A 14,523-nucleotide genomic window follows, 5' to 3' on the forward strand; every position below is an offset into this window, starting at 1 on the left:
ATGTTGTAGATGGTATTAATTTTTTTTGTAATTCTTGCGAGATAAAGGGATAGTTAATGCTCTGAGGACCATGCTATTGTAAGCTGCTTTTTTATGTATGTCTGGGTGCACAGAGGTCTGATGGATGGTATTGATGGTGTGGGTGGGTTTCCTGTATATATTGAAGGATAAAGTGTTGTTGCTGTTGCGCATAATGGTTAAGTCCAGGTAATTAAGGGCTTTATTGTTTTCTGACTCTATGGTGAATTTTATATGTGGGTCAATAGAGTTGAGAAATCCAAGTACTGTGTTGCTGTTAGTAACGTGGGAGTCTAAAATAACAAAGGTGTCATCTACAAAGCGTGTCCAGTGTTGAATGCCGTTGATCTTGCCAATGATGTGAGAATGTTCTAAATGATCAATGTAGATGTCTGCAAGGATTCCTGAAGCTGGTGACCCCATGGGAAGACCTATCTGTTGGTAAATGACATTATTGAAAGTGAAGAAATTGTTGTTCAAAGTAAATTCCAGAATTCCAATAAATTCATCTATTTCGCCTATACTTAAATTGCTGAATTTGGAGAGATTGTTTTTGATCAATTGTACGGTGCTATTAACGGGAACATTAGCGTACATGTTAGTAATATCAAAAGATTGAAGAGTGTGGTGTTTGGATAAATTAAAGTGTTTGATCTTATTGCAGAATTCTAAGGAGTTCTTTACTGATGTGTTGGCTTGAAAATGATAGTGTGACTTGAGGAATTTGTGAATGAATCGAGATACTTCATAGGTCGGACTGTTTCTGAAATTGATAATGGGTCTTATGGGGATGTCTGTTTTATGGATCTTGGGTAGCGCTTTGGCTGTGGGAAGTTTCGGATTCATGATAATCATTTTGGATTTTTCAAGGTCATTAAACAGAAATGAAATGTTCTTGATGATGGTTTTTAGGTCTCTTTGTATTTTATTAGTTGGATCTTTTTTAGAGGTTATGAACATTTCATTTCTGTTTAATGACCTTGAAAAATCCAAAATGATTATCATGAATCCGAAACTTCCCACAGCCAAAGCGCTACCCAAGATCCATAAAACAGACATCCCCATAAGACCCATTATCAATTTCAGAAACAGTCCGACCTATGAAGTATCTCGATTCATTCACAAATTCCTCAAGTCACACTATCATTTTCAAGCCAACACATCAGTAAAGAACTCCTTAGAATTCTGCAATAAGATCAAACACTTTAATTTATCCAAACACCACACTCTTCAATCTTTTGATATTACTAACATGTACGCTAATGTTCCCGTTAATAGCACCGTACAATTGATCAAAAACAATCTCTCCAAATTCAGCATTTTAAGAATAGGCGAAATAGATGAATTTATTCGAATTCTGGAATTTACTTTGAACAACAATTTCTTCACTTTCAATAATGTCATTTACCAACAGATAGGTCTTCCCATGGGGTCACCAGCTTCAGGAATCCTTGCAGACATCTACATTGATCATTTAGAACATTCTCACATCATTGGCAAGATCAACGGCATTCAACACTGGACACGCTTTGTAGATGACACCTTTGTTATTTTAGACTCCCACGTTACTAACAGCAACACAGTACTTGGATTTCTCAACTCTATTGACCCACATATAAAATTCACCATAGAGTCAGAAAACAATAAAGCCCTTAATTACCTGGACTTAACCATTATGCGCAACAGCAACAACACTTTATCCTTCAATATATACAGGAAACCCACCCACACCATCAATACCATCCATCAGACCTCTGTGCACCCAGACATACATAAAAAAGCAGCTTACAATAGCATGGTCCTCAGAGCATTAACTATCCCTTTATCTCGCAAGAATTACAAAAAAGAAATTAATACCATCTACAACATTGCAGAACACAATGGTTTCAATAGAACCTTCATCAACAGAATCATCAATAGATACAAAAGCAGACCCAAGACTACCCTAGTAAAAGATTCCGCTCCAAAAGAAAAATTTTCCACATTCACTTTCAATAATAGTAGCATTTACCAAATTTCTAATATTTTCAAGAAACACAGCATCAAAATAGCTTACAGAACCTCCCACACCAACTCCAAACTCATTTTCAATCCACACACTGTCAACAATAACAATAGCAACATCAACAACAAATATTTGAACTCCGGAGTTTACAAATTAAAGTGCCATTCCTGTAATTCCAGCTACATAGGTCAAACAGGCCGCAATTTCGTCATAAGATACGCCGAACATCGCAACGCTCTCAAATATAATCGTTTTTCAGCTATGAGCGAACACCATAAAGCATCCAGCCACGAATACACTTCAATAGATAAAGACCTGAAGATCTTGCATTATGAGCAAAAAGGCACCTTGCTCAACATTCTTGAGAGCATCCACATCGGTTTAGATCAGTTTATGAACCCCACTCACAATTTAAATGAAGTCAGCGAGAAAAAGAACATTCTACTTGAAACATTCATTCCATACATTTGTCAGAATTTCCATAACACAAACAAACCCCACCTCCATCTCTCCGACTCACCACCACTCCCCCCCCCCCCCCTCCTCACACCAACCCTCCCCCTCCGCTCCTTCCAACCTAGCAAACACAGCCAAACCAACAATAGACTCGATCACGCGACCGAGACCATCACTTTGTGAAGGCCACTCCATTCGAGCTTTAGAAGTCAGCGAGTAAACTAACATCCTCTTGAAACATTCATTCCTTATATTTGCCAAACAAACCCACCTCCATCTCTCCAACTCAACACCCCTCCCTTCCTCAAACCAGCCCTGCACCTCCCCTTCCCCCTCCGCTCCTTCCATCCTAGCAAACACAGCCGAACCAACAATAGACTTGATCACGCGAACGAGACCGTTACTTTGAGAAAGCCAGGCCACTAGAGAGGACAACCACCTACTGCACACCATTAGAACTTCATTGACGGTTTCCACTAGATTACTACAATTTACTATGCATCTGTCTTCTACCTAACACAGCTTCTCATATTTTTATATGCGGCCCTTCCGACCCCTCTATAATAAGGCAAAAACACCAGCCAACATTATGAAACAATAATGAAGAAAGGGACCGCTAGATTGAGAAGATATTGAGAATGCTGCTATTTCTAAAGCCTTAAATTTCATGTTGTTTTTTCTATTTGTCACAGGCTTTTCGCCTGCAGGTTAATTCAGGCTTGGTTTCTCTCAAAAATGTTTGCTCCCGCTCTCCTCCTGACCAATTTGTTGTGATGGGTTTCCACTAGGATGATTCTGACAGCAATTTCAAACTGTTTTGTCAATTTTAAAGCCAATAATTTGTAAACTATGAGGTCCACAACCTCACCATGCGCTACTATTATTTGTTTCCATCTGCATCATTTGTTTTCTCATTCCCTTGTTTCTTAGGTTAACGCAGTTTTTAGTATGAATTATTATTTCAAATTAACACCTGCTTCACTGAATTTTGTCACAGTAAGTTTTTTGCTCTGCATATTGATGTAAATAGTGTATATTTGTGCTAATTTTGTTTTCCGTCTAAGCTCTCTTTTGTTTTTTTGTTTACTCTTTCATTATGTTTTTTTAGCATTTTTTCAACTTATATTATGTAAATTATTCCAACCCCCTAATTTTTTTTCACTGAAGATGGCTCAAGCGAGCCGAAACATGTCTGAATTTGTTTGCTCCGTCTAATGACGGAATATATGATGTATTGAATAGGAGGATACCCTCATTTTTCGCCATTGTAAAGCACAAGAACTCTTGTAACTCTAAGTAAAATTAGCTATCAAAAGTGACTTACTTAGCCTGTGTGCCTCCTCATATTCCAGCTCTCTCTTCTGTTTTTGTTCTTCCAACCTTTCAAATAGAGAGCGAGGGTCATAAGGCTCCTCAGGACGTTCTGTAAGTAAAATTCACACTTGCAAATTATTGAATTCACAAATGAATTCAGAAACTTCAATGGACAGAATTGCGAGAATGAAAGTGAATTTTCTAATAATTACATTACAGTAAAACCTTGTTAAGACATTTCTACAAGGGACAATAAAAAAGAACGTGTTAAGCGAAAAAAACGTACTACTGAATATACGAATAAAAAATATCCAACAAAGATATGGAAACACTGGACACGATGTTTTCCGACATAGGGGCATTTTACATCGTGTATTTGTGGGTACAATGAAAACCGTACCTACCATTTCTAAAGATGAGAGGAAAGTATTAAAAGGTGTGACAAATACGAGAGAACAAATATGAAAACGTTTTCCGCTGGGGCTTATAAAATAATAAGTGCTCTGAAAGGTGTGAAAAACACCAAGTAACAAATATGAAAACATGCACAAGAGCCAATAAAAATATCAAAATATTATTGTAGATCACACTCCAAACAAAATGTTAGTAGAAGCCTTTTATTTCAGAGCAGTGGGTTATTCAACATTATTTTCTGGTCACACACTTAGACAATGAATTGGAGGTTACACTTGACTATGTGTGGCCGACAGGAATGACTTTGTTACAAGTAACAAATCTCATGTCTGTTCCGTATTGAAGATAAAAATAAGTAAAATTCTTAACAAGAATAAAATTTACTGCATCCACCTAATCAATACAATTCACCTTTTTTATTAACAAGAATTTTACGTATAGGAATGACTCTGGCCACCATTTTGACCAACTCAAATGACTGAGTCGAAACTCAAAGGTGCGAGTTTAACACTTACAACTTCTGCGCGCTTTAAAATGCGGACACCAGTCCACTCTCTGACAGATTTTAATGTAGTCTTCATTAGCAGGGAATTTTAAGACATTTTCCGTATCCATACAATAAGTGCAGTCACAATGTTAAAATTTTGGGTAAAAGTTCAACCTTTTCGATACAATGCGTGTTGTAGAGGAATGTTATTTACAACATATTTTATTTAAGGTACCGGTTTCGACATCTATATATGGTGTCATCATCAGCCTAAAATTACAACCAAGTAAAAGAACATACTGGAATTATCTTAACAGTGAATGCAAATGACACAACACATGTTATAAAATCACACACTAGGTTAAAATAATATGAAATACGTAGCACTTGGTCTCTTACAATGTGTTAGAGCATAATAGTCTTGTGTGGTTTTGTGCAATAAATTAAAATCACTGGCAATGGAACCAAGATGTGGTTAAATATGTTAAAAATCAGATGTACAAATTAATATCCTGATGAGCATGTTAAAATCGTGTTCTTCAAGTGAACATGAGGAAGAACAGATATTATAAGCAGGTTCTTCAAAATCTTAGCATTACCGACACAATTATGAGATAGTGGGATTATACAAGTAGGCCATAGTTCGTTGGGCCACTGTTGTTCCCAGTCCAATAGGGATTACAAATCCTATAAGAAAGAGAAGCTTATTTAGATGAATGTAAGTTTAAGACAGGGCAAGACAAACATGTGAAGTAAGATATATGTATAGGGCTCACCTTGTGCATTTGCCTGGTGTGAAAATGGGAAACCACGGAAAACCATCTTTAGGGCTGCTGACAGTGGCATTCGAACCCATTGTCTCCCGGATGCAAGCTCACAGCAGTGCGCCTCTGTCTGCACGGCCAAGTCACCCGGTAATCAGTCTTTAAAAGCATTAAGCTCTCAAATAGGCGTACGATCTTTCAAGTTATGAACAACACCCTCTTGCGCAACACGTCCCTACCTCACCGCCCTCTGGGCCCGCCTTACACAAGGCACGCTGCACAAGGTGAGCCCTAAGCACACCAGAAGTGCGGGGCCAGTCCTACCAATTGATGTTCAGGAATAAAAATCCTGTTTATATTTCATCGATCTTCGTATATTTTTTCCCTCTACAATTCCTAGTTTCCTCTCATTAGCCAGGGTTTTGGGGGAAAAATCAGCATCCATTAACACATGATACCATTATATTAAAGTTCCCTGTTACAACTTTGCACACCATTACCTGAAGCGCAAGATCTGCAGCCTGTCTTCCTATAAAAATATTTGTGCCTTATTCCAAATCAGAGATTTACAACTAGCATTATCTTCATAACTCCTGCTAAGGTTGCCAATCATTCCAATTTTAGTGGGAAATTCTGTTTTTGGCACTTATTTCCGATTTCCCACCTTGCATTGCAGAGGGAATGTTTTTCCTAACATTATCCATTAAAAAGCTCAATGAAAATAATCTATAAGAGTCTTACAATTCTTTTGGACAAAGTCTTTGATTGGCTACAGTAAAGAAAAATGATAAATCAATGCTTTTCTTTTATCAGAGGTGCCAACCTTTGAAGTGGCTTTTCCTTAATCCCTCTCCCCTTCACCTCTGAAAAATTTTGGAGGCAAATCCAAACCACACTCATTCCTTCTCGATAATGACACCCTCTTTGCCCTTCCCAACAACAATCTATTCTAAATGATATCCTATTACACAATAAATTTGCTTATTACCAGGGGCTCAAGATGGCGGCTAGAGGAGACACGCGCAAGCTTAGTGCTGCTGCAGTTTGTGTTGTTTGTGTGGTAATAATCAGAGTTGTTGCGCTTTACGGTTCTCTGCACGGGTCTATTCGAGTTAAGGAATCGGTGTGTGCAAGTGAAAAAGTGAGTTCTCCTTTTGCATGGCTACTAGCAGCGAGAAACTACTACATTCCGGCGTTCTCTCTGACTGGATGCGCCATTTTCCAGACTTATAGGCGCCTCCCTACTAACTCGGAGCCGAACAAGCCTAGGCCTGGTCGATCAGCGATTAGGGGCTTGTTTTGTCTCCTACTACTGGCTGGAGATGTCCACTTAAACCCCGGTCCCACCACTTGTGAAATGAAAACAGACAAACATCTATTGTCAGAATGTGCAAAGCCTAAACAATAAGTTGTCTGATTGTGAACTATCCCTACCAGATTTAAGAGAAGGTGACGTGATTGGACTTACTGAAACATGGCTCTCTTGGGCTAGTGACAGTGAACTACCACTTAGTGCTAATTACAGCATATTCCGTCGTGATCGCGCTACTCTAGGTGGTGGAGTGATGCTAGCAGTATACAGTGCGTTACCATGTAAACGGTGGACAGATCTCGAACGGAACTGTGAGTTAGTGTGGGTGGAGCTACTCTTTCCTTGATGCCCTGTACTTGTGGGATGTTACTACAGACCACCAAACAGCCCATTCTGTGACCTTGAACAGTGCCTGGACTCAGTCATTGCAGCGCTCTCTCATGGTGAAGTAATTTTAATGGGCGACTTTAACCTGTCTATAAAGTGGTCTTCTCCAACTACCGGACAGTCAGCTAACAACTGTGACACATACTTTATAGACAGTTTTATTTTAATGGCCTCGGACTGAAACAGTTTAATATGTACCCAACCCGTGGACCCAACACCCTGGACTTCATACTCTCCTCATTAGAACTTAAAACAATAACCCCAGGCAGAAACCTTTTCCTGTGCGACCACCAGTCCCTCGATGCTACATTCCTCCTTCCCCACCCCTCCTCAAAGCCTCACAGCAGGACATCCTACCACCCTACCTACATCTTGTCAATCTTATGTTAATTTTAAGGACACTTCCTCTAAAGCATTACTTTGTCAATTTTATATATTTTTCATCTAAACAGTGTTATGTGGCTGAAGATGTTGATAATATACGAAACATGTACCACTTTTGACCATTAAAAATTGCCTTAAGCAATCATTGTATCGACTAGGTGGAAAATAAATAAATACTTAATTGTGAATCTATTGAAGTGTGATACGGACCATGAAGCTGATTTTATGTAATGGCCTGCAATGTGTCGTGCCCTGGAATGCCTTCCCTGGAGTCTGCTCGAAATAGCTGATATCCAATCGGCTCTTGACCTGCTGTACGATTGGCTGCAAGCTGCAATTAAAGACTTCGTACATGCACAACGGGATACTACTAGCAAACATCAACACTGGATATCACAAGAGACCAGACTGATACTATTTAATAAGAAGAGAGCTTGGCGCCTGTGGAAAGACTTCCCTAACCCACACACTCACAATACCTTCGTTAAAATCTGCCGCCATGCGAGGTTTATGGTCAGAAGAGACTACAAAACACACGTAGACACTGTCACTGAAAACGTCCGCAGCAATCCCAAGCGCTACTGGAGTCTCATCAACACACGGAGAAGGACGGAGCGGATTCCTGTCAGCGTGAACCACAAACGATGCAACAGCAGATGGCGCCGATCGCAATGAACTGTTCAACAGGTATTTCTTCTCCAACTTCTCCCCTCCCTTACAAAACCAACCGCTCCCTCCCGTTGGTACAGCTTCAAACAGAACCCTATCAAGCATAACTACCACACCAAGTGAAGTTCATAACATTCTTCAAACTCTTCGTACCAACAAAGCTACCGGTGCCGACACTATAGGCCCTCTTTTCCTAAAAAATACTGCCAGCAATCTTTGCGTCCCTCTCTCTAAATTATTTAACAGATGTTTTGTCGCGGGCTATTTTCCTATTACCTGGAAACAGGCAAATATTGTTCCACTTCTCAAATCAGGCAACAAATTTAATGTTTCATCTTACCGACCAATCTCTATTCTCCCCACACTATCCTTTATCTTTGAAAAAATTATACACCAGCGTCTCCTCGCATTCACTTTGCCGTATATCTCAACCAAGCAGCATGGTTTTCTACCAGGTGGCTATTGTCTAACAAATCTGGCCACTCTGCATAGCTTCGCATCACACGCCATTGCAGCTAAATCACAGCTGGATATCTGCTACGTAGATATTTCAAAAGCTTTCGATTCTGTAGACCATACTCTGTTGCTCCATAAACTCTCCGAACGATTGAATATAGATGGCAGTCTTCTGACCCTTCTTGCTGGCTTCCTACATAACCGTTGGCAGAGAGTGGTAATATCAGGCACTTCATCCTCATGGTTACCAGTCACCTCCGGTGTCCCACAAGGCAGTACTCTTGGCCCCTTGCTGTTTTCTTTGTTTATGGAAGATCTGCTGTCCGAACTCAACGAAACAGCAAATACTCTACTCTTTGCTGACGACTGCAAGATATTTAGGGAGATCAGGAATCCAGCAGATGCAGCTCTGCTACAGTCCTCACTCAATGCCCTCTCGAACTGGTGCCGTACTTGGAAACTTATCCCCAATCCACAAAAATGCAGCCACATGACCATAACACTACGTAAATCTCCTCTACCGACATCATATTACCTACTCGACAAGCCCATTACCGTGGTTACGCAACAGCGTGACCTAGGTGTAATATTCGATACAAAATTACAATTTAAGACCCATGTAGAAACACATACAACCAAGGCTATGAAATTACTAGGCATTCTCTATCGTTTCACAGAAATTTCTGACCCCATTGCTCTTCGTCACTTCTTCCTGACGATCATTCAACCTCTCAAACTACTGCTCTCCGATTTGGACAACAGCCGCCCCCTCCAATACTAAGCAGTTAGACAGAGCAGTGTCCTCCTTTGCTGCAATTGTAAGGAACAGAAACCCCAAGCTCAGAAATCTGTCTACACAGCAGGTATTAATGGCAATTAATGAGTCACCACTGCACATCAGGCGACAGGTAGCTGACCTGAGTTTCCTCCACGGAATCTTAAATGGACACTACCGCTCGGAACATCTTGTCTCACTCTTCTCTCTCCGCGTTCCTTCCCGCTCCACCAGAACCAAAGACTTTCTCCACATTCCCCACACTCAGCACTCAATACTTCAACGATCTTTCCTAATCCGCCACCCAACACTCTTTAACAATGTTAATAGGAGACAAGAGCTTGATATAGCATCAAATAAAAGTGTATTCGAGAGGTGTGTAAATAGTATCTTAAAGATTTGATGTGAAGGGATTATACTGCCATCTTGACCCACGACGACTTGGCTATGAACATGGACATTCTCATGGTTTTCGATTTGGACAGTTATTAGTAGGATGTGTACCTGATCTTGTTATATTTTGTTATGTTTGTTATATTTTATTATGAACGTTTACGTTTGTTAAATAGTCTGTTGACAGTGCAAGTGAAATTTGCTCAGTGTAGCTGTATCTTGTGCTTTGTGAATAAATAAATAAATAAATAAATAAATAAATAAATAAATAAATAAATAAATAAATAAATAAATAAATAAATAGTTCTGTCATAAAATATTCTTTGTAACTTATTTCCCATGCAGCAGGTGCTTTTGTCTGGGATTTTTCTCGTAGCATTCTTCCCACTGTGAGGACATTTTTCACCTTATGAACAAAAGCGATTGCAGTTTAGATGTCATTTTTGTAGGCCTGAAGTGCTTCTGTTTTTGTTTTTTTTCCTATTAACACTGAAAACTCTTTCTGTGGGAGACTTAATACACTTAATACTGCAATAACACAAGATTACATTTTTTAGTGAAGAATACCAGAGTAGAGTTCCTTCATTCACAATGAATTTCACGGTGCTCATGGGTAGCAAAAGGAAGTGACGATGGAATAAGTATCATTGCCACCTCACAAGCATTGAAACGGAGAGAGTAGAGTACTAGGATGGGTCTGTCACGTTTGGAAGAACATGCAATTCTTTTAGGGGCATGTGTATTAGCAGAATCAGGAATTCTCTTCTTCTGATACTCTTTGTATCCACTTTATTCAACTCTAGGTATTCTGAAAGATGTCAAGCTTGTAGAAATGTTCGGGTACATAATATTTCTTCCTCCTTGAAGAAAGAAAGAAGCGGATCACACTAGTCCAGTAGTCTATCCAAACATCTCCCTAAAGATAACCGCCTAGTACACACATGCTTCAGAATTTTCTTTGCCTCCTTATTGTGCAAGATCTGAAATTTCTAAAGCCATTCTTTTTTTGACACTATTTTCTAAGAAATAAAATACAGTAGAGCCCCACTTAACCGAACTTCTCTTAATTGAAACCCGGCTTAACCGAAGTGCTCTGGCAAAATAGTATTTTAATATTTTGTTTTTACCACCTCATTCTTAGCCGTCGATATTAGTAATGCTCTTGCTATATGCCCTGAGAGCTACTAGGCAAACCCTATTTTTATATTATGATGTATGCCAGAATGCACGTGTAGCATAAAACAAAACAGTTTCTTAACATCTACTTTGTTCCATGATACATTTTTTCTTAAACAGACAGGAATTATTATTATTATTATTATTATATAATTCGCTGGGGCCATCAAGGACCATGTTAAGTCTTGTTGCATTTGACACTAAACTTGGCTTTCTTTAGAGCCCAAATTTCCCTCATTCTTTGTGAGTGGGCCTGCTTACGCTCCTCTGTCCAAGGGGCACCGTGTCTTCTCTTCGGTTGCTCGTCTCGGTTTAGCCCGTTCGTCAATATTTTCTTGCGGAAGAGATCTCTGTTAAGGGCGTCTTCAGCTGAGATATGCAGCATTTGCAGGTCTTCTTTGGTATTTCTAAATCAGGGAATTGTAGTTTTGGGGTTTGAATCAAAAAAGTGAAAGATTTCTTTAGTTAACTTTCTTCCCTCCATTCTTTTCAGATGACCGTAAAATCGTGCCCGTCTTTTTCTGATTGTGTCGGTAATTTTCTCTATTTTGCTGTAGACTTCCTTGTTGGATCTCTTTTGATGGATTCCATTTCTGTACTTTGATCCCAAGATTCCTCTCACAATTTTGCGTTCTCTTTTCTCCAGTTCTTCAAGGAGTCCTTTGTTGGCATTTAGTGACAGGGTTTCGGCTGCATATAGAACTACTGGCTTCAGAACTGTTTCATAGTGACGTATCTTGGTGTTTTGGGAAAGGCATTTTTTGTTGTAGATTGTGCGGGATGTTTGGTAGGCTATTTCCAGTTTGCGTACTCGCTCCTGAAGTGCTTCTTTGTCCAGTCCATTTTTCATGATGATCTCACCCAGGTATTTGAATTTTTCTACTTGGGTGATGTCCCCGTATTTTGTATGGAGTTTTGGTGGAGCCTCTTTGATGTTAGTCATTACTTCTATTTTCTCAAACGATATCTGCAAACCAGTTTGTCCAGCAATTTCTTTTAAAATTTCAACTTGAGCTCTAGCGATTTCTATGTCGTTTGAGAGAACAGCAATATTATCGGCAAATGCTAAGCAGTCTGTTGCAATCCCCTTGGATTTGGTTCCTATTCTCAATGGACTGTAGTTGGTTTTCTGCAATCTCACCCGCCATGTTCTGATGATCTTTTCAAGAACACAGTTGCAGAGTATCGGGGATAGCCCATCACCTTGTCGGACTCCTGTTTTGATGTCAAAGGAATGCGAGAGACATCCGTTGAACTTTACCTTGGATTTTGTATCGGTCAGGGTGGCTCTAATTAATGCCAGCAGTTTCAAATCAACTCCAAATTCATTTAAGATGTTTAGCAGGACTTCCCGGTCAATGGAGTCGTACGCTTTCTTAAAGTCCACAAAGACAGACACATACTGCTTGGACCTTAGTGTACAATATCGGATGATCGTTTTGAGATTTTGGATCTGTTCAGCTGTTGAGCGACCTTTTCTGAACCCTCCTTGGTATTCACCTATTTGATGTTCGACTTGTGCTTCCAAACGCTCCAGGATGGCAAGTGATAGAATTTTAAAAGTCACGGGTAGCAAAGATATTCCTCTGTAGTTGTTGATTTTCTTCATGCTGCCTTTTTTTGTGTAATGGATGGATCAAAGCTATTTTCCAATCTTCAGGTAGGGTCTCCTTGTTTCAAATTTCTTCTATTTGCTTTTGCAAGAAATCAAGTGATTCCTCTGGGGCATATTTCCACAGTTCTGCTACTACTGAGTCTTCCCCCGGCGCTTTGTTATTTTTGAGACGGGCAATGTGGCGCTTGATTTCATCTCTGTCGGGTGGTCTGGAATTTGGGTACCTGAGTAAGGGTTCCTTGGTCTCAATGACGCTTTGGGGTTTAGAGCAATTCAGTAAATTCTTGAAGTAATCTGCCAGAATGCTGCAATTTTCTTCATTTGACGTCGCCAGTGTGCCGTCCTTCCGCTCAAAGCATAGAGATGGTGGTTTATAGCCAGTGAGTTTGCGTTTGAAGGCTCTGTAGTACTCTCTGCTTTCATTCTTCCTAAAGTTTTGTTCTATCTTTTCAATGAGAGAATTTTCGTATTTCCGTTTCTCAGTTCTGAACACCCTAGCTGCTTGGGCACGTTGGGTTTTATAGGTTTCCCAATCATTTTCTGATTTCGTAGAGTAGTACTGTTTCCACGCATTGAGTCTTTCTTGGAGGACTGATTCGCAGGTACTATTCCACCAGGCATGCTTTTTGCTTCTCTTGATTTCTGCAACGTCTTTGGTGTTGTTAAAGTCACAGTCATTTGGTCTAGCCTTCTCCTGGAACTCCTCGACCCTTTGCCGAAGTTTATCATTGTCGAAGCGTGTGATCTGTTTGGTTGTCTTCCTTGTGTTTGCGGGAATTGGTTTGAATTTTATAAGAGACATATAATGATCTGAGGCCACATTTATGCCATTCTTTACCTTGACATTCATAATCTCAGGGCTGTTTCTCCTGGAGATTGCAACATGATCAATTTGGAACTCTCCGAGAGCTTGGACGGGAGAACGCCAAGTCATTTGCTTTCTGGGTAGATGGCGAAAGTGGGTCGAAATGACCTGCAGGTTGTGATTTTCGCAAATGGACACCAATCTTTTGCCGTTGGGATTGGTTCTTTTGTGAGCAGGGTAATTTCCTATAACTTTCTTGTACTTCTGTTCACGACCTCGTTGGGCATTGAAGTCACCCAAAAGAAGCTTGACATGGTGTTTGGGGATTTTGTTTAATTTCTCATCCAGTAGGTCCCAGAAATTATCAACTTTGTCTGGATCAGACTTGTTCTTATCGTTTGTAGGAGCATGTGCATTAACTAGGGTGTAGGTTTTGTTTGCGCATTTAATTGTGAGTATAGACAATCTGTCATTCACAGGTTCGAAATTTGCAACCGATTTAAGGATCTTGGTTCTAACAGCAAACGCGGTTCCAAGCATCACAGCTCCATTGAGGATTCCTCTTTGCGTTTTGCTCTTGAAAAATCGGTAGCCTTCGGATTCAAAAATCTCTTCATCTGGGTACCTTGTTTCCTGTAGGGCCATTATGGATATCTGATTTTCGTGAAGAGCTTTGGTGAGAGTTTTCAGCTTGCCAGTTTGTGTAAGTGAATTTATGTTGAAAGTTGCTAGAAAGGTTTTAGATTTTGGCCTGAGTTTTTGACTCTTCGGGGTACACCGAGACGCTCCGACTCGTCTCTTGCATGATGTCAAGTCTCCCCAAGAATCCGAACGAGACTTGTGCGCCGTGGCGTTCACGACGAGGGATTTATCCGAAGATTTACCCCCTGGGGTGTGTTTCTTGAAATGTTGTGCCATCATGCTTTTTGACTTGACTTTGCTTTGGACGGGTACCCATCCTTTTACAACTAGGGTTGTTAGCCCTAGAGGTTGCCTCAAGATGTTTTCTGGCTTCTGGTCATTTACCAGTCTTCACCATAACCCTGGCAAGGGACCAGTTTTTTTTTCACAGTGGTATTTTATTTCCCTACTA

At 40.0% G+C, this 14,523-nt stretch overlaps 1 protein-coding gene across 4 annotated transcripts in view; it reads right to left on the reverse strand.

The window, feature by feature from the left end:
- LOC136865941 (PSME3-interacting protein) overlaps positions 1-14,523 on the reverse strand; it is a 140,653-nt gene that overhangs the window by 102,472 nt on the left and 23,658 nt on the right. For all 4 annotated transcript variants that reach the window (XM_067142500.2, XM_067142498.2, XM_067142499.2 and 1 more), the window contains exon 3: positions 3,804-3,902. In XM_067142500.2, the coding sequence (XP_066998601.1) occupies positions 3,804-3,902 (99 nt within the window). The remainder of the gene's footprint in view (positions 1-3,803; positions 3,903-14,523) is intronic.

The sequence above is a fragment of the Anabrus simplex genome, chromosome 3 (genome assembly GCF_040414725.1).
Source record: "Anabrus simplex isolate iqAnaSimp1 chromosome 3, ASM4041472v1, whole genome shotgun sequence".
NCBI lineage: Eukaryota > Metazoa > Arthropoda > Insecta > Orthoptera > Tettigoniidae > Anabrus > Anabrus simplex.